The 22305-nt window shown below is 54.7% G+C and overlaps 8 protein-coding genes across 8 annotated transcripts; 2 read left to right on the top strand and 6 right to left on the bottom strand.

The window, feature by feature from the left end:
- Positions 1-45: 45 nt before the first annotated feature.
- Positions 46-1023, bottom strand: MRS44_000434 (uncharacterized protein; the record flags this gene model as incomplete). The annotated part of the gene is made up of 3 exons (XM_065624047.1): positions 46-193; positions 245-795; positions 997-1023. The coding sequence occupies 3 exons, from the start codon at positions 1021-1023 to the stop codon at positions 46-48; spliced, it is 726 nt and encodes a 241-aa protein (XP_065479770.1).
- Positions 1024-2841: 1818 nt separating this feature from the next.
- Positions 2842-4297, bottom strand: MRS44_000433 (uncharacterized protein; the record flags this gene model as incomplete). The annotated part of the gene is made up of 2 exons (XM_065624046.1): positions 2842-4116; positions 4178-4297. The coding sequence occupies 2 exons, from the start codon at positions 4295-4297 to the stop codon at positions 2842-2844; spliced, it is 1395 nt and encodes a 464-aa protein (XP_065479769.1).
- A 2161-nt stretch (positions 4298-6458) lies between these two features.
- MRS44_000432 (uncharacterized protein) lies at positions 6459-7847 on the bottom strand (the record flags this gene model as incomplete). Its single annotated transcript, XM_065624045.1, has 3 exons — positions 6459-7531; positions 7590-7729; positions 7810-7847. 3 exons carry the CDS (start codon positions 7845-7847, stop codon positions 6459-6461), a joined length of 1251 nt encoding a protein of 416 aa, XP_065479768.1.
- Positions 7848-8438: 591 nt separating this feature from the next.
- On the top strand, positions 8439-10395 carry MRS44_000431 (uncharacterized protein; the record flags this gene model as incomplete). Its single annotated transcript, XM_046284200.2, has 2 exons — positions 8439-8624; positions 8674-10395. 2 exons carry the CDS (start codon positions 8439-8441, stop codon positions 10393-10395), a joined length of 1908 nt encoding a protein of 635 aa, XP_046129438.1.
- Positions 10396-10569: 174 nt separating this feature from the next.
- On the bottom strand, positions 10570-12901 carry MRS44_000430 (uncharacterized protein; the record flags this gene model as incomplete). The annotated part of the gene is made up of 2 exons (XM_046280161.2): positions 10570-11348; positions 11398-12901. The coding sequence occupies 2 exons, from the start codon at positions 12899-12901 to the stop codon at positions 10570-10572; spliced, it is 2283 nt and encodes a 760-aa protein (XP_046129439.1).
- A 3170-nt stretch (positions 12902-16071) lies between these two features.
- On the bottom strand, positions 16072-17614 carry MRS44_000429 (uncharacterized protein; the record flags this gene model as incomplete). The annotated part of the gene is made up of 6 exons (XM_065624044.1): positions 16072-16298; positions 16363-16435; positions 16489-16534; positions 16591-16648; positions 16726-17169; positions 17536-17614. 6 exons carry the CDS (start codon positions 17612-17614, stop codon positions 16072-16074), a joined length of 927 nt encoding a protein of 308 aa, XP_065479767.1.
- Positions 17615-19609: 1995 nt separating this feature from the next.
- On the top strand, positions 19610-19948 carry MRS44_000428 (uncharacterized protein; the record flags this gene model as incomplete). Its single annotated transcript, XM_065624043.1, has 1 exon — positions 19610-19948. One exon carries the CDS (start codon positions 19610-19612, stop codon positions 19946-19948), a length of 339 nt encoding a protein of 112 aa, XP_065479766.1.
- Positions 19949-21031: 1083 nt separating this feature from the next.
- MRS44_000427 (uncharacterized protein) lies at positions 21032-21572 on the bottom strand (the record flags this gene model as incomplete). The annotated part of the gene is made up of 3 exons (XM_046276848.2): positions 21032-21214; positions 21313-21368; positions 21437-21572. 3 exons carry the CDS (start codon positions 21570-21572, stop codon positions 21032-21034), a joined length of 375 nt encoding a protein of 124 aa, XP_046129442.1.
- Positions 21573-22305: the final 733 nt, after the last annotated feature.

The following is a 22305-nucleotide window of genomic DNA, read 5'->3' as shown; positions in this document are numbered from 1 at the left end:
TATGAATGTGTTTTATTTGTAGGTATCGTATTATCATTCGCTTGTCTATTGCACAGTGCACTTTGCAGGGAGTCCGCAGGGACCCTCCTTGAGCTCCTTTTGCTCCTTGATTCCATTGCCCTCCTTCTTGGGTGTCTCCTTTTGAGCCTCGGCAGGCTTGGTGCTATCGCTCACAGGCGCAGCCTTGGCCTGGCTGCTGCCATGCAGTCAACCGGTGAACTTGGCGACGGTCTCGTAGAAGTACTGGCCCTGGATCTCGGCGAGCTCAATCTCCTTGGCAGAGGGCTGGCGGGAGCCGTCAGCACCAGCGAAGGTACCGGCACCCCAGGCGCTGCCGCCACGGACCTCGGTGAGGTCAGTCAGAAGACCGAAGGCCTTGGCGTAGCCGAAGGGAACGTAGATGATGCCGTGGTGGGTGAGGGTAGAGATGGCGTTCTGAGCAGTGGTCTCCTGGCCACCGCCGAGGGAGGCGGTAGAGACAAAGATACCGGCCAGCTTGCCCCAGAAGCCACCGGAAGCCCACTGCTTGCCGGTCTTGTCCCAGAAGGCCTTCCACTGGGCGGGGAAGTTGCCGTAGCGGGTGGGGATGCCGAGGAGGAAGGCGTCGTACTCCTCGAGCTTGGAGGGGTCCTCGAGGACGGGCACGTCGGCGGGCTTGGGGGGAGCGTGCATCTTGGCGAGCACATCCTCGGGGAGGGTCTCGGGGATCTGGTAGAGGTCGGCAGAGCCGCCGGCCTTCTCGATACCGGCCTTCTCAGCCTCGGCCAGCTGCTTGATGTGGCCGTACATGGAGTACTGGAGGAGAGTTGCATGTTAGCAAGTCGTCATGAGCGAGACATTGTGGGTGAGGGGAATGGCTGGATGCAGAAAAGCCACTAAGTCATCCACTGTATACATCGTTACAGGTGGCAGGCAGCAATGCATCGCCTGCATTGGCGGTGATGAAGCTCATGATGATGAGGATGGCGGGGTGAAGATGGAGGGGTAACCACATACGTAGACGATAGCGATCTTGGGAGCCATTGTGACTGATTTGAGTTGGAACTCGGGGTATCAAAGTTGAGAAGGAGTATAGATGGATAGACAGGGCTTGAGAGTGAACTGCTGAGGAACAAAAGAAAAAAAGTGTCAGAGAAGGGGAGAGCTCCAGGTCGTCTTATACCTGGGCGAGCTTCTCTCAAGGTGGGCAGGCCTTTACAAGCTTCCTGCTTTCGAGGTCCCACAGCCCGGTAGGTCCACCCCTTCCAATTCACGGAGTACTCCCGTACCCAACCATCGAATGGGGACGACGAGACCGGCGGGGGCGGTGATGCCATTGGTGCAGTTCCCTTGCCGTCCGGAAGCTCCATATCGCGTGGATGTGGATGCAAGCGGGAACCTGTGGAAAGCTTGCGCCGGAAGATCGGGGGGAAACTCACAGGCTTCTCAGCAGCTTCAGCTCGGCAGGACGGTGCTCCCGTATCGTTTGGACTCTATCTGAATCCCGCCGAGTTCATTGACCTGGTTAACGAAATCTCCATGTCTCAATTGCTTCTTCTTCGTTCATAATCCTCCATTCCAGAGGATACAACTCTCCCAGGCGTTCCTCAGCGAGCCCCTCCCATCAAGCTAGCCCGCCCCCCCGAAAACCTCGATCATGATCCGAAAAAGCTCTAATCATGCCCCAACGCGCACCCCCTCCCTCCTGCTGAGTCAAGCTGATGCGAGCAGGACTTCCTAAGCACGATGCCGTGGTAACCCACCGCGGACAACGGCCCATTACACGAGCCTGACAAAACAACCGATGGGTCTCATTCTTCCAGCTAGTGCGGGGTCTCAGGGCCGACTCGCGCGCGGTTAAGCCTGTAAGGCTTATTCACGATTTGCTAAGCCAGCAGCAAGAACAGAACTCTACTGTGCTGGGTGAGAGCTAGCTGTCCTCCATCTCTGGCGCGGAGTATCACCTCTTTCGCGGTTCATTGCACTGGCCCGCTGCCGTCATTGTTTGTCCCATTGATTACATATCGACATTGAGTTTTGAATCATCTCTGCTCTTCTCGGATATAGCTACGCCATGTTCCCTGTCCGTGGGGATTGCCTGATTGATCAACCCATATCCGGTCCCAATATCTTGCTTTCCCCCCTCGCCCCGTGCCCTCCCATTCTCTTCGTCCTTCCCAACCACTTCAAGCCCATCAGCTCTCACCGACATCAACTGTATCGTGCGTGCGTGCATGCGAGCTCCGGCACGGTAGCTTGCTGTGGATCATCCCCTTCCGTCCATCGGCAGCTCAGCATCCGCTAGTCCAAATCGACATCTTTCCCCTTGTCCACCGCCGCCAACGAGCATCCACCTCGCCCGAGGCCATGAAACGATTCCTACTACAAATCTCCTGCCTGGACCCTCTTTCATGCCAATGCAAAAACTTGGACAAGAGATTGTCTCAAAGGGACATGCAAACATCCAACAGACGGTCAGACACAATAGCCGGGGTTCCATGGTGATTACATTTCTGGCTTAGTTACAGGATAACAACCACGATTGGGTTGCCATGGCGGCCATTCCCCCTGCCTCCATACCTGCCTACAAAAGACTTGACATCCATATGTTGTTCTATGCCACGGCTTCTTCTTCATCCCACCGAAAACTCCGTTTGAAACCAAGTATCCAAAAACATGATTGGTATGCCAAACAGCATACCGGGATCGAGGTCAAAGCATCTCGACCCCCATTACATTACCAGGCCAGATCCAAACTCCATGCTTTCGTTAAATGACTTGTTAAATTCCAGCTCAGACCCTTTGAAGAAAAAGAAAATCATTGCGTTGAAACGGGAAAGATAAAGGAAGGTGTTCGTTTCGTCATCGGAGTGATCGTTGATCGTTGTCTCGTGGGTGCGCGCTCGATGGCTCGATGACAATCTCGGGGAGCTGTGATATCCTCAAGCTCGGTAATTGCGGTGCCCCGTCGCGTCCGCGTGGTGTACTGTGGTTGTCACTGCCATCGTGCCCGTCGCCGGCTTGTTCGGCCGGCCCCACTTCACCGTTCTGCGGCCCCGAACCCAGATCACGCTCCGCCGTCCGTTGCGAAGAGGACCGGTATGGGCCGGGGTAGTCCGGTGGAGGTTCGTTTATGGGTGTCGTGGACCGCATGTCGTCATTGAGTGGAATGTCTTCATACTCGGGAGGAGGCATGGTCTCATCTCCAAGATCAGCCTCAACCAGCTCAGGACTTGAGCCGGCTCTTCCGTCGTCGTTCGGTGTGCCTACTCGCGAGCTTCCGCGTGAACGCGCAGGTGCTAGGCTCGAAAAGTCGTCATCATGGCTGACCGCAGAACTGCCACTACGTCCCCGCTGATGTCCCAAGCTGGCCGCATCAGAGAGCAACCCTACTCGTTCGCTTTCCGTGCTGTTGGCTCGAATCCTCGTTCCGTCGTGACGCGCAATGCCCACGTCTGCGTATGATACACTCGACACAGATCGCTGTCGGCTGTCTTTGATTTGGTCGACGGTTGATCGGAGCTCGCTGATGGTTGTGTTCTCGTTTGCTAGACGTGTCTCGGCACGGATCTGCTCGAGCGTGCGGTAGTCGTTACGGGTTCGGGCCTCGCGGCGGCGTTCTCTCCTATCCTCGCGCTCCGCTAGCATCTGCCGTCTCGCCAACCTAATCTGGTAGAGCGTCTCCATCTCGTTGTCTCGGGCTTCCTCCTCTTCCTCTGCCGTAGGCAGATCAATAATAACATCCACTCCATCTCGTTCACCCTCTCGTCCGAGAACTTGTTCGTTGGGGTTTGCCATTTGCCGGTACGCAGGCAATGTGAGGACGGAGCGGACAGAGGTGTTACGGTCGACGGTCGCGCCAGCATTGCCGCTGCGGTTCGCCTGGCTGTTGCGGGAGGACGCACTGTCGCGGTTGCGTCGGCCGTTTGAAGATGCGTTGTCGAGCTGGTGCGAATTCCTTCCACTCTCGCCATCATCGCCAGCTGTCTGCTCGTAGTTGCCCTGTCCTGACCTTCTAGTTATACGTGCAAAGAAACCGGGCTTCTTGTTCTCGGTTGTCGTTGGCTTCCGTTTCCTCCTGGAGATGAATACCCAAAATGCCACGGCGACAGTAAAGGCGACAGCACTCGCGATAACCTATAATTAGGGACGCGATTGTCAGCGAGCGTCTACCAGCGCGTCACTTGAAGCAACTCACGATAAACACAACGGTATTCCTATTTCCTCCATCATCCGCCCTCTTCCTCACGTCTTGCGCCCGAGACCGTAGACCACCCGGGGCATCCCAACCCCGTAGCACTGGAGCGTTTAGATACATTCCTGGCTGGGCTGCACCATGCAGAGCAGGCGGGCGTCCGCTGCAACGACGATTGACGGCAACGGCGATGGTGACGGAGATGGCGGGATCGTGCAGCGGCGTCGAGCTCGATTGGATGCCTTAGTTGACAGGCCGGTAGACGCGGAGGGAGGGAGCAAAGGTTAAGGTGAAGAGATGGAAGAAAGCCTCAGGGCGGCGCTGTTTAGGGGACGGAAAGGTTAATTGACGGGCTCGACTAATTGGAGGGGGTAGTTTGAGGGTTGAGGGCCGGAAGCACGGAGCATTCAATGAAGCTTGTGCCTGTGCTTTTCCCTGCCACAACGGCAACGCACGCAACGGCCTCGCCTCTTTCTGGGCTCGGCGGAGGGTTTCTGCTTCCAGGCACAGCCGCCGTGTGTCGGGCGCGGGCTCGCGAGGAGGCGCGAGGTTGGTTGGTTGGTTGGCTTGGCCCTGGCTGAGCTGGCTTGACGATTGACAAGGATGTTTCGGGGCGTCTGGGTCTGGACGTCGTTCTTTTACGCGCTCGGTCCCACTGTCAATCGACAAGAGGAACAGCAGCTTCGAAAGAAGGTGCTGAGTCTGAGTGTAGGGACAGAGAGTAATAAGAGAGAAGAGGATGTAGACCTGATCAAGTTTGCGACCCGGATCGCGGGTGGCCAAGAGCTCCGCTGCCTGTCAGATCCAGGGATATCGCCCGCTGTCAGTCTTTTGCAGGCGTGAGGGTCTCTTGGTGGTGACATCAGCAGGCGGCTGTGGCCATGCTTACTCCTCCAACGTCCCTTTGGTCGCGGTCTAGGCGTTCTTTGGACAGAAAAAAAGGGCTTAGATGAGACGGGATGATGAACGAGGGAGCCTGCAGTACAAGATCATCGAGTCTGTTATCGGTTTCCCCCTCTCTACTATTATTCACATGGAACGATACCGCGCTGGACCCCATCTCCTGACTTGACACCCAGCCATGGAGCCAGCATCACCATGTTCAGCGGTGACGCTAACAGATCAACGCAGCATGGACCTCTCGAGTGCTTCTTCCCCCTCTGCCAGCAAAACAAGCGTCAACCTACCGCCGGGGTCAACGGGGTCCCCGGCTCGTGTCCGGCCGCCCACCATTACGCAACCACCCAGATCCACGGGCCCAATCCCCGAGCAAGGGTTTCCGGGGACCCGGAGGAGGGCAGGCACGAGAAGGGAGGCCGTTTATTCAGCCAACTTGGGAGGTTTTCCGTGTCAGGTAAAAGACACAACACTGCGCCCTGATGATTCCAAACCTGCGAGCCCCATACCTCCAATGCACCCTTTGATGACCAGCATGAAGCCAACATCAGTCCTCGAATGTCATTGGAGCCTTTCCGGTGGCTGGTGGCTGAGCCCCTCGCTTAGTGGCTCCAGCCAGCCGTGTCAGCCTCTCCGCAATGGATGCACTTACAGCTAATGATCAGCTTCAGAATTCTCGCAATTGACAACCCCTTCTTCCCCTTGCGGCTCACTCTGCAGTTGCCCTACCACGATGAGTGTAACCACTCTGCATCTCGAGTCTTAGATCGCAAGTCCTTCCCTGCGTCTTGTCTGCATCAGACCCGGATAGTTGCTTCGTTACCTTAGATAGTCTCGCAATGCAACGTCCCTCTCGATCGATCCTACACACGACGGCATAAGAAACTAGGTTGATGCAGATGCAGATGCAGCCCTCGGCCTCGCCGTTCTGACCCAACGGCTTCCATAACGTTCTTCTTTTGCTTTTCCAACGTGGATTGCACAGTGGAGGCGTTGCCCCATCGTCATAATGCGGTCTGTCTCAGGCCACCGGCATCATCCCAGACCCAACACTGAACGGCACCATTTGTATACCTTAGCTTTCCAACGACGCAGCGAGCTGGCGTGGCATCTTCCTGGGCTTGGGGATATTGTTTCGTCAGCAATATTCCTGTCCCATGAAACTAGCACAACTTCTTTCAAACCAGTGGTCCCAGCCACTTCATGATAATACCTTGCCTGGCTTAAAGAATGAGGGGCTGCCAGCACACGCAACAGACATAGACGTAGATGATGCAGTATGAACTAATACTTAAAGAATTAAGGATATAGAAGTAGACGCCAGGACGGTTGAAACGCCTGCAATCCAACCACCCAAACTCCCCAACATGCCCAACCTGGAATCAATTTATCCAAACTTCTTCTCAAACTTCTTCAGCATGCCCGTCACGCCACGCTCCAGGCGTCCGGCGTTCTCTTCGAGCTTGCCTCGCGGCTCTTTCTGCTGTGACTGTGGCTGGAACGAGTAGATCTCCGAGTTGGCCATTTCAGTCTGCGTGGGGCGGTACACCTGCTGGTGGACACCATACTCTGCTCCTCCCTGAGGAGCTGGCGCCTGCTGGTGAGTGTAGTTGTATTGCGCAAAGCCTCCCGGGGGTGGGGGAAGGCCTGGGTTAGTTGTTGGCGGCGTCGGCTGCGCTGGGGGTTGCGTCTGCGGCGGCGGTTGTGTCTGAGGAGGTGGAGGTGGCGGCGCGAAACCGGGTGAGCCAGGGAAGTTTGCAGAGTATGGGCTTCCCAAGCCCTGAGCTGGCATTGTTGCGGCTCTATGAAGTCCGGGATGCTGGCCAAACTGAGGTGGAGGCAGTCCAGGGCTTGTAACCCCTCCGGGAGGGAATTGAGAAGGCGGGGGCATTCCGGGAGTGAAGGGCTGCTTCTGATAATCGTAGGCGACAGCCACGGCAAGCGGGTTGAGCGGGTCCTCATCCGGAGGCGGCGTCTTCTCTCGGTGCTGTATCGTCTCCGGAGCGGCGGGGGCGGCCGGGTTGTAGGCCATCGGCACAAAGGCGGCAGGTTCCGTCGGGGCCTCCGTCGACGGGGCCGGTGCGGTCGGGGGAGGCGCAAAGCTCGGCGCGCCAGATGAAGGCTTTGATGACGCATACTGGGGGTCCGAGATGGCTACATTCTCCAGCTGTTGAACAACAGAGCTCATGGGTGCTGGCTGCGGGGGCGGACCGGGCTCATCCAGAACCTCCACGAGAGAGGGTGGGACGACCCTTCTGACACCATTGAGAAACTGGAGGGCATCCTTCTGCGTCCAGAAGTAGATGTCCACCGAGTGAAGCTTGTAGTGGTATTTGTTCTCATTTCGGGGATCATAAGTTGGCAAATGCCAATCGTTCTGGTCGGCAGGGGCTTCGGGTGCCGTCAAAGTGACCATGCAGTGCTGCTTGTACGAGTATCGAACGTGGGTCTGGTCGAGGACTGATTGCGCAATGTCAGCGTGTGCCCAACAACTGCTGTACCCCATGTTAGGCCTTACATCCTTCAAAGGCGTCCTGGTCCTCAGTGCCAGGTTGGTTGGCAACCTCAATGCGACACCGGCGCTCGCCTGCATGCTCAAAGAGGTAAACGTAGGAACCCTTGTCGAATCTGTGATGCCTGGGCTTCACATCCTCGGGGCTGTAAAAGTAATGAACATCTCCGAAGCTTTCCAGCAGAGTTAGCATCTGGAACGGCTGGCGCAACAAGTCGCAACTCACAGAGTAGCAACATTTTCCTCTCCTGGCCGCGCCGCCATCTTGAAACTCAAGCTCTTGAGGGGTTCAGCACAGCAGCAGCTCCGATAACGATAGAGTAAGACTCGAGACACTGGTCGCAAGAGAGAAAAGGAGGAAAAGACGGGTCACATCGCCAAGCTCCCACAACTTGCGGGCTCCTTGGGCTTTTGTACCCTCCTGCCCTCGTGCGCCACTTGGCTCGTCGGGCGGCACGACGACTGATCTGCTCCTCTGTTTCCAACGGACGACATGATGCATGTGTGGCCCTGCAAAGGTTGTCGATGTCGGCGCTTAAACGCCTGTTCTTGGGGAGGGGAAGCACATGTGCCAGCCAATCCAAAGAGTAGGACCCTTGGTGTCGTTAAAGCTGTCCCACCTCCAAATTAGCGGCCCCCACCGTCGAAGCTGCCCAAAGACGGACGCCAAGAATGGGCACGTGATTTCGTGTTCAAACTTGCAACGCGTCCAGTCATCGAGGGGCATTCGTCACGTCTCACTTCTTCCTTTGTTCTGACACGCGACGGAGATCGAGACGGCATCTTGGTCGTTGTTAATGATGCCTTCGATATCACCGACGACTGCTATGGACCTATCATTATTCACTCCTTGAGATGACCTCATTAGATCAGCCGGAGGAGAGACCTCCATCACCATCTACAGAGGAGACACCAGAGCTTCCTGGTGAGACTGAAGATGTCACCGAAAATCTGGACGAGGATGCTCTCAAGACTCTCAAATACTCCCTACTCGGTCCTTCGCTCCTAAAAGCAGGTCAGGACAAGGTTGATCAGAGCAAGGTGCGCCCCAACTCAACTTCTTTATTAGGCATCATTAACACCAAACTAGGTCTCTGAGATCATCTACAATGCCTCCAAAGGCTCCAAGTTCTTTAACCGCGAAGAGGTCCGCGACAAAGTCCTCACCCGGAAAATCGAACAAATCATCGCCCGCAAGACCGAGCTCGAAAAGAAGGACCTCACCCGCGATCTACGCAATGCTGACCGTCTCATCGCCGAGCTCGAGCTTTCCCGTGACTTGACGCAACACATCGTTCATGTGGACTGCGATGCCTTTTATGCAGCTGTGGAGCAGTTGGATCGACCCGAGTTAAACGACCTACCATTTGCTGTCGGCGGTGGCGTATTGACAACGTGCAATTACATTGCCCGCAAGTTTGGCTGTCGATCAGGCATGGCTGGCTTCGTGGCCAAGAAGTTATGCCCAAGTCTCATCCTTCTCAAGCCAAACTTTGAAAAGTATAATGCAAAGGCACAGGAAGTCCGGGAGGTCCTTGTAAACTACGACCCACGTTTCGAAAGTGCCAGCATCGACGAAGCATATCTCAACATTACAGAATACTGCCAGGAACACCAGATGGATCCAGCAGAAGCCGTCGAGCAGATGAGAAGCGAAGTCCACCAAAGAACCAACATTACCGTTTCTGCTGGCATAGCCGCCAACGCAAAACTTGCCAAGATCTGCTCCAACATGAACAAACCCAACGGTCAATACGTGTTGCCGAGCGATCGACCCACCATCATGGCCTTTATGCGCGATCTCCCTACACGAAAGGTCAATGGTGTCGGTCGTGTTCTTGAACGAGAACTCCTCGAAATCGGTATCAAGACATGTGGCGATCTCTATGCTCAGAGACAATTTCTCAACCCTCTCTTCGGCGACAAAACCTCAGAGTTCCTGTTCAAGTGCTATCTCGGTCTCGGACGCACCAAGATCCAGCCAGCTGAAGAGTACGAACGCAAAAGTGTCGGCACAGAAAGCACATTTCGCGACATGTCCGATCCAACCCAGCTACGAGACAAGCTACGGTGGACAGCCGAGGAGCTTGAAAAGGACATGAAACGCGCCGAATGCAAAGGTCGCACCCTCTGCCTCAAGGTCAAGCTTCACACCTTTGAGGTACTTACCCGCCAGGTTGTCCTGCCGCGCGCCATCTGGCTCGCAGACGACCTGTACAACTATGCCCTCCCCATCCTCTCCAAATTGGAGCAGGACATGTCAGGTATGAAGCTACGGCTGATGGGCTTACGATGCACACACCTAGTCAGCACCAAGAAACCTGATACCATGGCCTTTTTCGGTTTCCGGCCGCGCAGAAACGACTCGGAAGACCGCCAGTCCGAGGGAAACCTCAAGAGAAAGGCCAGCGACGATGATGGAGAATGGGAACAGTGGCCAGAGGCCGACTTGCAAATCGACGATACAGACGGCCTCTTGGAAGGCTCGTCAAGCAACCAGGACAGCCCCGGAGACTCACCATATCGAAGGCACGGCAAGGAGATTGCCCCGAACCCCGTCAAGGAGCAAGCTGCCGAGGAATGGTGGGACTGTCCGATATGCAGTCGACCGCAGACTGCCGATGAAAGGCAGTTCAACGAGCACATAGATCTTTGTCTATCTCGGCAGACAATACGCGATGCTGTGCAGGAAGATGGCCCGTCGATACGGAGGGACACGACGCCGGAGCCCAAGAAGCCGCGCATAGCAGACAAGAAGAGAGGGCGACCGCGAACAGTCGATCCCAAACAGAAACAGCTGTTCTTTGGATAGATAAGATGAAGTTTATGAGAATGATCCATGCAATCAAATAAGTCTATATATACTCTGTACGATTAGTCTCTTACATATCCATTTTGGACTATCTTTTCCGTTGCCTGAACCAGATCTTAAAACATCACACACATCCTTAAACGCCTTGCTCGCACATATATCTGAGATAGGCCTTTATATGACCCTGGACTCGCGACTGGCGATTCTGTCCATTGTTTTCGTTCTCCTGATCCGGAAGTCCTCTTCCTCTTCCTTGTGCAATTTCTCGCCCGGCAGCCTAACAGCTTTATCTAAGGCGACAGGGAGACCTCGGTGACGCCCTCTGATGATCACCATGCACAGAATGAGCTTGCTACCTGTGTGCATACCTCCCGCCAAGCTGTAGCTGTTGTTGGCAACACCCATGGAAAGACCAACGCAGCCGTATGCCGAAACCACCTCGAACAGAATGTTGAAAACACTATATTCGAGAGGCTTGTCGAGGAAGTTATCCGTCTCAATGATCATGATGATAATGACAGGGAGGATAAGCCACCACATATCGTGGGCAAGCTGGCCGCGAATCTGCTGGCCAATGAAGGAGATGCGAGAGTTGTCGTCGGGTCCTTTGGGCGGAGCGCGCACACCCACACCGTGAAATGTCATTGATCTCTTGACGGTTTTGTGAGCGGTTTTATGAACCGCGGCCGTGACTCTGCGTCGCAAGGGTGTCTTCTCAGGTTCCTCCGCAATCGTGGGGAGATTATTGGTGGGGAGATTATTGCCATTCTCTTCCTCTAGCATCTGCGGATCGTCCTCGTAGATACCGAGAGATCGCTCCTCATACACATTCGAGTGTCTCATGGTGATGGAGACAGGATAGACTGAAACGTACATCATAATCATGTACAACAGCTGAACAGCAGGGTACAGCTTAGCTATCGAAACAACAGCGAAGCCAGCGGCACGCACAGCTAGATTAATGTTAGCAGGGGTTACGATAAGAAGTCAAGTTTTCCTCACCAACTGCCTGGAACCATCCAGCAATTACTCGATCAGATACAGGCATGTCCTCAACGACAGGATTACCAATGTTGAGCACTTCGAATGCGACCCAGTCGATGGTGTTGATGGTGGCGATGACAGCAAAAAGCCACCATGTTGCACGAGAAGGGAAAAGGGTGGTGTAGACTCGTCGAGGGTACTTAAGGATAAACTCGATGGTCTCTTTCCAGGGGCCATGTGCGGTCTCTGGAGTCGTCAGTTTGAGTACCTGGAGACAACACCAGAGAGAGAGACGCAAAAGAAGAGGGTAAGCTGTGTTTCCTGCCAGGATGAGGATGCCAACAACGATCTGAACAAAGTAGGCGTCTTGAAAGGCTGACATATTGGCGTCGAGAAGAGACATGCCAGCGTTGTTGAAGGCCGAGGATGAAAGGAAGATGCCGCACCACCAGGGGTTCACGGCATTGACTGCCGCCGCCTCGGGTCTATAATTGTTGATCCAAGCACCCAATGCAAGGGCGCTGAGGAACTGCCAGAGGAAGCCGTACAGAGGAACGGCGACCGCGAGCACCTTGAGCGCTCTGTACTCACAACCTCCCAAAGCTTCACGCTCATCGGAACTCAAGTCGTAAAACTGTCCTCTCTTGCTAGTGTTGTGCGCGCCCAGGATCTTCTTCCAATGTAAAAGGAAATCATCCGATTCATCGCTTTTGGCCGACTCCGCCGTCGAGGGCCGTCGTGACCCTGGCAAACCGCCGTTGTTATCGTCGATATGTTGGTAAATGGAGACACTTCCTCTGCGACCATTGGGATGCGCCATGCTGCTAGCGAACGTGATGTGATCGTTGGCACCAGGAGAAAGAGTCGGATGGGCTGCTACCGTGCTCGTATTACTAGCGTTGTCCTCCGAGTCAGAAGAAATAGACTCCTCGGGCGCGGACCTTGCGCGGCGCATGGGAAGAGTTGTAGCCATCAATTCGTCGGGGTCACCCTTTTCCATCATGGTACGCTGGCGGGTGCCTAAGCCAGGGAGGGTAGTCGTGGCTGGGGGAGACGACTTGAATTTGTCAAAGGTAAAGAATTTCTTAAGTACCGGAGTTGGTTTGGCAGCGGCACGACGCTTTCGCATTTCTCGCTCTGCCATGACGATATCCTCGAATCGCTTCTCGAAGGCATGCTTTCGTGCCATGACTGTCCAGAATGAGACCCAAAGCGCACTACCGAGGATGAATAAAAGGTATAGCAGAACCTGCTGCCATGTTGTGATTTCGCTAAGATTAACAGTGTTAAGGCCGACGTCGCAGAAGGACGACACAACGAGGAACAAAGCATCGATGTAGCGGATGCTGCGACTTGGCTCGCTAGACCCCCAGAAGATGACAGAAAAGAAGAGAGAGCCGAAGATGAAGTAGGCGTAGTGGATGGTGATATAATTGATGGGTGGGATAAAACGGCTGACGGCCTCGAGTCTTGGATGTTCCTCCAGGAGCTCCTTCCATCGAGTCTTGATGGAGGAAAGCATCGTCGGTTCTTGGGGGCGATATGCCAAGACGTGTACCCCGGTTGGAATGGTCAGCTTCCAAATAGAGTGCGCAGACCCTCTCAGGGATTTTTAAGTGGTTCAGCAAGAGGCTTTTTACTTGAAATGAAAAGACATGTCGATTAAATATAATAATGAGCGGCGGAATTGGGTGATGCTGGTGGCGATGTCGGCATGCAAGTGGTGATGAAAGAAGTCGAAGTCGGTACGAAAAAGGGAAGCAACGTGAAAGAGAGCGCGGGAGCACTAAACTACCAAGGGGGCACAGCGGAGCGGAGGTAGGGGCCGATGGGGGAGGGTAGAGCAGGTCCGTCCTTCCTGCAACAGAAAACCTGGAAAGCTCAGACAAAGAAAAGGAGACTTGACAACTGGCCATGCATCATCCAAGGATAAAACGGCGTGGAAAGGGAGAAATCGAATGGATGAGACGCGACAGCGGTAGCCCCGAATGTGCACTGCCTCTCGGGTCCCGTCCCCTGTGCCTGTGGTGGTACCTGGGCTGCCGTCCGGTACCTGGGTGCTCCATCTCACCCGCTGGAGCTTAGAACATGGGTGCTTTATCGAATGGCCGCTAACAGCGCGGTGAGTATTAGGTGAGGCCGATAGGGACAACAGTGAAGGGCAGGGGGTTAGGGATCGTGTAATGGCCCAAGCAATGCTATAACCCAGCGTTGTGAGGGAGCCAGCTCGGGCAAGACGGCACAGAGGCTGGCCTCGAATAACCTCTTTGCCTTTTCCCATGAAGCCACAAGTGGATGAGCTCGATACGAAATGTCCAATGTCGTCCCGTTAAGATTTTGGCCATTCCTCTCCAATTCCCGCCCCTCCACTCCCAGCGGAAGCTCCTTTTTAGTTCCCGGGGAGTGCTAAATGGCCAGCGGGCCCGGGGGCGCGTCCGGGCGGGTATCAGTGGAGGTTTGACTGTCCCGTCACGGACTCACAATACCGTTCAGTCCGAGAGTGGATGATTGTGCCGTTTCATCCATCCTTTTAGATGCAACTTTAATGCTTGCCACCGTCGCCGCTGACTGTCAGCACGCATCGGTAATGCGGCTTGACCGTTGACAGCTCCAGTGCCGTTCATCACGGAAGATTTCTCTTGTTCCCACGATAATGGTAGCTCGTCAATGATCCCTGGATCGTCCCTGAATTGGTGGTGGCTGAGCAGCTGGGCACTGGCAACTCTTCAAATGAGCTTCCATGGATCCTAATCAACCCCCACCCTCGCATAAACCAATCGAGTGAGGTTTGTTTATGGCATCATAGAGCTGTCGGGAGGTTGTTCAACGGCAAATCGCTGATGTCTGATGTGGCTCAGCAGGGCTCCAGGATCGCTAACTGCATGATGTATACCAGACTGTTTGGTCCCTGTATCCGGGGTAATGGCGGATTAAACAAGCTCCATGTATTTGAAAGAAGTTCTGGTACGACGTCAACTGGGCAAATAAGCTCATAGTGCAAGCCGCCTCGGTACCTATCTCTCGTCAGCACTTATGGAAGCGAAGAGATCCTCCAGCCGAGGCGAGAAGAAGCCAATACGCAACTTCTCGCCTCATTTCCTCCCCAGTATCGGCTCACCAAACATAAAGCAGTCGGAGGGAGCAACGGGCGCTTCAGTTGGGCCACCTTGGCTTTTCTCTTGCTGTGCTTGCTTTTGCACAATGATGGGGATAATGTTGTTGGTGAGGACCTGCTCTCCAATCAATTGTAGCCAAGTGATTAGATCCGATCTCGTCGGTATTGGCATTTCTTGGCAGTTGCGAGTTCACTCTACACCAAGCATCAGCTCATAGTGCTCCAAATGCATACAACCTAAACCACATCACAATGTGCCGTCACCGCTATCCTGTCCGTCAATTTAGACTCCAGCTAAAAATCACGGTGCCGCTGTCATCAATCAAGCTTCCCGTCGGCGGTTAGCTTCATCGATTGAATCGTCGCCACGTGGAAGCCACTACGACGCCTGTTTGAGTAATAGCGGGATGATGGGAGTGTGGCTCAATACATCTACGATATCCGAACCATCTAACGATCAAATACAAGGGGTATCCTAGAAACAGCAAAAACAACCACACTAGACAAATATTGTATTCCAAAGCACAAGTTTCAAATGGTCACATTTTTATTGCTCATCGAGATAGGGTAGGTTGTCGCTTGTGCGAGACTCTTCTGTTCCATCAGTACCTACCTACCTACCTACCTACCTACCCGGCACAAGTAAGCTGATGGTTGCATTTATGCGCCGTGCTCTTGAGAGCTTGCCACGAACACTGCGTATTATACTGACGGTAGATGCTCATAACACGTCTTGTTCATGCATATGTCACCTGAAACAACCCTGCCTACGAATACGACATCTCCACGACTGAAAACCGCCTCCTAAGACATATACCTATTCTCCAACTCGAACTCGAACTAGGGGAGATAGCTATAATACATCACCCAGGCTGGTACGAAGCTCGATACTATGCTACCCATATATTCCATGACTTTGTTATCATGTTGATAACACTTGGTTTATCGCTTGCTCGCTGCTGGGCATGGATCTCCCTATCCGGCATCGTATCGTACACTCTACCAATCTCGGTTCATGGCCCAGGAAATTGTAAGGGCGGAAGCACTATTCTTCCATCCAAAGGGAGAAATACGTATTCCTCTGCTCCGCTTAACCGATATCCCACATCCATCTGACTCGGTGGTGGGGGCTCACCGGCTGACCGACAATGTGCAAGCTACGACAGCATGACTCGGGCAGCACCACATACATACATGTGCCGGCTCTGGGGTCGCACGGCGTATCTCGGTATCTGATAGAGATTCAATTCCTCGGAAACTAGAAAGTCGTGGCTCCAACTGCGTATCCGGACCCATTGACCGCTCTTATCCGCAGCAGCAAAGGTATCATGACATGACATCACCGAGTTGTCGCGATCTACGGGCATAACCTGCTGTCATCCATGCAGACCATCGCTACATGCCCCGGACGGTCATGTAGCTGCGGCCCACAGTCACCTGCTTGACGATGCCCAGCGTGGGGCATCCTATGAAGTAGAAGCACAACGACGTCGACAGTGACGAGGTTTCCGTTTTTTTCTTCAAGTTGTACATCTAAGATGGGGTATGCAAGAGCGATATGGTCGTGTACATGATCATTACAGCTCCTCGTGAACAGGGGCGTCATCGGTATCCGCGAGGATGGTCTTGGCGGCGTCGGCAGCCTCAGCGACGACGCTGGCGACCTTCTCGGCAATCTTCTCGGTAGCAGACTCGGCCGCCTCCTCAGCGCTCTCGGCGGCAGGCTCGGCCTTCTCGACAACCTTGGTCTCGATCTTCTCGGGCTTGGGGACGCCATCGATGCCAACGAGCTCCGTCTCGAAGACTATAGGTTCACAAAGTGTTAGGCGGCAAAGATGAGGCGAGAAGGAGGAGGGGGATCAACGTACTCAGGGTCGAGCCGGCGGGAATAGGGCCAATGGCTCGCTGGCCATAACCGAACTCGGGGGAATGGTCAGAGTCCTAAGTCAGGGGTCAACAATTGGGGCATCGCCAACAATGCGTTGTGTCTTCACCCACCTCTTCTCGCCGATGCACATGTCCAAGAGACCCTGATCCCATCTTTGATTATCTGTCAGCGTCGGGCTCGAATGCATCACGGTGAGGCAAACACGAACCCCTTGATAACCTGGCCGCTACCAAGCTTGAAGACGAGGGGAGTGCCCCGGTCGTAGCCTTGTGTGTCCGAGTTAGCATTTGATTTGCGTAGCGCAGCTGTCGCAACGGGCGATGCAAGGTGGAGGGTGACCTACTGGCATCGAACTGTGATCCGTCGGCGGCGAGGGTGCCACGGTAGTGCATATGGATCTTGTCACCGTTCTTGGTCTTGCGCTCGCAGACGACGGGCAGCGTCACGTCAATCTTGAGCTCCTCGGCGACAACGCCAACGGCGGCAGAGGCCAGGACAGACAGGATCAGGGCGGCCTTCATGGTGGCGGTTCGGGCGGGGTGGGCACCGATGCGTACAGTACTTCGGGTATGGAGACGGGGAGGGAGGGGCAATGGAAGAAGTGGAAGGTCGGCGTGGAAGACGTTGAGAAGCCTGAATCTGGAGGCTTGTGACGTCGAAGGGTGTGGTTGGTTTGGAGGGGAGGCGGTGCGATGCGAGGTTGTTGGGTGGATGGATGGTTCCCCCTTGAGACCAGAGGGGAGCCTCTCAAGTCGCGGCGACGTGGCTCGTCCAGAGGACAGCCAACCTAAACTCTACAGCGTGACCTCTGTGCTGGGCTGGCCCCTATAAACAGCCAAGCAACAGCGTCATAGCAGGGTCCAAGCCCAGCCTGGGACAGCTGGCCAAGTCATTGGCCAATGGCCCACGGTCCGCCAGATGGCCCCCCGTTGCAGCTCCTGATCTGGCGCTAGGTTGTCCCATCCCGTCCGTATCTTTATCTCCATTCGGAACCCGGGGAGGGCTGCAGGACCGGATCCCGTCATGAGCGGGCAGGGCGCAGGACGCAGCAGCATCTTTGCAAGGGCCCATCCATGAAGACAACGTTGCGATGCCAAACACGCCCTGGGTATGCAGTCACGTTGACCGCGTCAACACCACTGCTGTCGCCAACCTGACGCCTTGCCTTGCACAGCTTTGTTGTCTGGCAGGGCGACGAGGCGAAACCATTTTGCTTCTCCCATGTGACCCATGACGAATACACGACGTTTTGCTGTGATGCTGCGTTGTATTGGCTCCAGCCGACACGAGCGCTGTCCAAGGTGAGGCGTAAAAAGGAAACACTCAAGCCGGCCTTGTCCGCCTAGTCACCGGGAAAGCTGTGATAGAGTCAAACATCGCGACGTCACTGGGTGGTGATGTTTGACAGGTTCAATGTGACACAGCGTCCACTGCCGGGTCCAGCCGCCCATCCACCCTCTGCGCAGCACAACACCGTCAACAGCCTGGGGCGGCTGGGGCGCTGGAGTATCGGTTGACTCGCTGCGCGTGACGACGTGTAGGGCGAGAGGGTGTAGGGCTCCAGCTAATCGTCATTCTTGCAGCCGAGTAGTCGCATCAGTTCCTGCAGCAGAGATGCAGCAAGCTGGGCCCACGGCTCTTTTGACCCTTTTTTTGCTGGGATGGGATGGCACCGAGAGAGCCTGCATGTGTCAGATCCACCTGAGCGAGAGAGGCCCTGGACCAAGCGCTTCAAACGCTTCACGGCCCTGTCTCGCCTTGATCATGATATCCCCTCCCCTTAGGAGCAATGAGACAGCGATTAATCATCCTCCCTCCCCCTTTCCGCCCGGCTGGGAAGTATTCGCGTCCTCCATAGGCTCGGGCCCTCTCGCCCACACACACCTCGGTTTGGGTATCGACGAATCTATCTGAATGGAACGAACCGGGACGTTGAGCAAGGGCGATGCCAGTTGCGACAAGAGTCGAGGCCAGCCTCAAAGGGGAACAAGAGCCCAAAGGGGCAAGAAAAAGCAAATAGGGGAAAAATTAGTCCGTCCGCAATAGATTTGCGAGACAGAGATTGGAATGACAGATAGAGCAGGTACGGTAGATTCACGAGCCTGCACGCTCCATCCTCCGCCGATATTAATTAACTGACGATGTGTGGATGGGTCCATGGAACCCAAGGCAACGGTACCTGGATTTGCCGGTTGATGCGAGGCAGAGGCTGGTGTCACGGCTGGGCTTGCGCTGGTGCCTTGTGCCTGCGATGGCTTGCTGCGGCATCAAGGGATCTCATGCAGTCACTTCAAAGATGCTTTCTCACGTGTCTCAATCATGACCGTGAAAAAAATAAGCCCTTTGTCCTACCAAGGGTCTCACAGGCCCTTACCAAGAACTTCGACCGAGACAAGCGAACTCCGTGGCCCCCAATTACAGGCAACAACGGACCCTTTTCCTCCTTGTCCTGTTTCGTCTATTTTGATTTTCCTGTCCAGCTTCTTTTGGCTGCCGCTCACTCGCTCGCACACGCCGTGGGGCTTTGCCTTGCCCTGCCTTGCGCCGGGTTGCTCATTCGCTCTGAATGGCTCCGCCCCGTCCCAGCGACCAGCGTCACCCAAGCTTCACTTGACAGCTTTTTTGCCACCGAGACATGTCCCCGTGCCTTTGGAAGCTCTGAATGCCAGGATCCTTCTTTCTGGTCCCTTGTTTCTCATCGCCCTTGACAGCCACTCGATGCCCAATGATTTGCCTACGCCCCGTCGTCCTGCACCCCGACTACACGCCCCTGGTCCCCTTTCCCCCAGTCCTTCATCGTAGATGGCCGCTATCGTGCCGGGCCCGGGAGCCTGCCAGCGCGCGGTTCCTCGTGTGGTCTCTGCTTGACTCACTCCCTCAGGTTCCATCTACCAACCGTCCAGGAGTTGCCTTGCGCTTTGCCTGGCAATCCTTGTTCCCCAGGCAGTCAGGGCTTGGGTTAAATCCACTTGTCCTGAGGGAATGGTAGAGTTAGAGTACGTACTGTCGGTTGCATCGCCATGGACTTCAACTACATATAGACCCCTTCCTCGTCACAGCTGGGATTTCCCCTTTATCCTCACCAGACACTTCCAATCTCCAGCCTCCAGCATCCAGACAACTCTTGGTCTATTTTGACAAAGTTTTACACGCAACAAAGCCTCACGGTGCAAGACTCTCCAGCTCACACAACAACACCAACAACAACAACACTCAAAACCGCAATCATGAGCGCCCCCTATACAGTTCAGATCCACCAGAGCTCCAAGGAGCCTTCCATCCACAGCTCCTACAGCTACTCATCTGGATCCTACGTCTCCTCGACAGACTCGACCCCTCGGTCACTTTCCCCTGGCGAGTACCGCGAGTATGGTGCTGGTGAGTTTCATCACCTCCCCGGGCCTCCGGGCTCAATGCCGCTCGGCCCCACACTAACCATCAACGCAGACAAGCACACCACTCAAGTCGCCAAATCTGGACGAAACACCGTCATCAACCACCACAAAGTCGGTTTTGAGCAGTACTCGCCCAGCCCGACCTACTCCAACAGCTACTCTCGATCTTGAGCGTTCTCGACTCTCCTTTTCCTTTGTTCTCTGCGATTCTTTGACGGCGATACACACATGTAAAGGATATGGGATACAGCACGGACCGGCGTTTTAGGGGGTCATCGAACAGGATTATGCGCAGCGTGGCGATGTATCATTAAGCGACTGGCGATTTGGACAACTCAACTGAGCATGGGAATTTTTCGACAGCCACCTTCAAGTTGTGGGCTTTGGGCAGGATATTGGGACCGGAACAGGATTTTTACTTTGTTGGTTATGGGTGGACGGGTATACCGATACACTCACATGTACACTTCTTCAGCGCGACCCTCGGGGTCTGCACTGACTTACTTCTAGAAGGGCTGGGGCCCTGGCATCCTCAATCTCTCTGTCTTGTCTTCTACGAGATCAGATTGGGTTTTCAGCCCGTCGGCCTGGTCCGACGAGCATGAAACAAATTTCAATTTTTTGCTCTTGCAAGCCAACCGCGTCTCCGTCTTGTTTCACCCCTCACCGTACCCCTTGATCTAAATTGCTTCTTCCTTGATTTTTTTTTCTTCCTCTGCGAAGGGTTCAAGGGTATCCCGTGAATGATGGTGTGAAGGGTTGGGCGTTGCTATATCTGGGGCATTGGGTTCCCTCCCGTCCGGTACCTGCAGCCCAACTGTCGGCAGGGGTCTGCCTTTTTTGATGCTCGATCCCGTCTTGCCCGCACTCCTCCTCCACCATCTCCGGAGCATGCGCATTCTCCCCGCCGTGATTTTCACAAGGGGGATGGATGAGAAGTGGCTTCTAATAGTCGTGATTCCACTTTCCATGCATCAGAGTCACGGCCCAATCACAATGCTGAGTCCAGGGTCTGTCCGTCACACTCAAAGTTGGTTTCTGTGTTTAGTGCTAGAATAATTCGAGGATTTCCCATGATAATTACAAGACCGGCCAAAAGGACCGGCTGCAGCCGAAAAGCGCCCACTTAGTCCCGTACCATATTGTTAACATGCCTGCCCAAAAGTTTGAAAAATCATTTCACTCGTCCCGAGTCCCCATGGTTTTGGGTATCATGAGCGCCGAGGCTCATGACCCCGTCGCATGACATCATGCTCAGGCGCCACCCTCGCGCTTGGCATACTCGTCCTCGATGGCCTCCTCGTACTTTTTGGCGGCCTCGTCCTGCCCGGTGGTGCGAGGGTCATCGTGCAAAATGTCCTTCTTGATGAGGGCCTCGGGGTCTGGGCGGTGCGAGATCTTGTCGTTGAGCTTGTCCTCAAGCATGTGCTTCTGGAGCTGCGCATGGTGGGGCTACGTCAGCGATGGTGGCTCTTCAACAAAGAAAAGGCAACTGGGCTGGGCAAGAGGGCTTGGGTTGTCTTGTCATGACTCACCTCCTTCTGGTGCGCCAGGAGGCCTGGCGCCGCGGTCGAGGCTGGGAGGATGTTTTCTGTTTGGGGGCCGTGTCAGCAAGGCTCTACGTGGGCAATGCCGGATTGGTAGGTCAGGGCTTCTCACTCTCGATGAGCTCGGCACGATCGGGGCGGTGCTTGAGGTGGTCCTCAAGGGAGTTTCTCCGTTCCTGGTTGGGGCGAATGGGCGAGATGGGAGTCTCGTCAACCAGTTGGGGCTGCTGCTCAGTAGTGTCGGCCATTACGGAGGTGAATGAGTTCAATGGTGATGTTAAGTATTCAGTGTATAGTGTTGTTGTAAGTTGAATGAAGATGGAGAAGAGAAGAGAGTAAACAAGTCTCAGACGGCGGATGTAGTGGTGTTATGTATCTCATCCAACGTTCAAGCTAAGGTCTCAGAATGGGCCGTTGATACGGCAGCCAGGCCATGTTTTTAATGCCATGTTCCGTCTGTGGTGCTCATCATCACCTGAGCTGGGATGGGATGTCCCGCGCGATCACCACAGCACGCCAGTGGGCATGTGGTTGCTACCCCGCAACGAAGGGACTGACCTGCGTCACAGGCAGGGATTGGCGACCAGTCATTGACAAGCCCTCTTGTGAAGCTACTCGAACGGGCGTATTTTCCTCCGTAGGGAGCCCTAACAACTTGGATAAGAGCGCTGTAGCGAGGCTTTTGGCGGGTTGGAGCTTGTTTGGCGGGGATGGGGATGCAAGCCAAGGCGCTTGATGCCGAAGGCGATGGAGCTGTTCCTGGAAGCGAGTGGGCCGGTTGATCAACAATGGATGAGTTGCATAAAGAGAAATAGCATTGAGTTACTTCCTGGCGTTATTGATGTCGTCCCAGCAGAGGAGCCATGTGTCACCCTACAACTCAGCCGTGTCCAGATTCATGCGGTTTCATGACACCACCTGGTTGCTCTAGGGATACCCTGTGAACAACGTCATCATAAATTGGTAGGCAACGTAGGTAAT

This window comes from Fusarium solani, assembly GCF_023522795.1.
Source record: "Fusarium solani strain SB1 chromosome Unknown bctg00000000, whole genome shotgun sequence".
NCBI classification, from domain to species: Eukaryota; Fungi; Ascomycota; class Sordariomycetes; order Hypocreales; family Nectriaceae; genus Fusarium; species Fusarium solani.
This window is presented reverse-complemented; position numbering and strand designations above follow the sequence as displayed.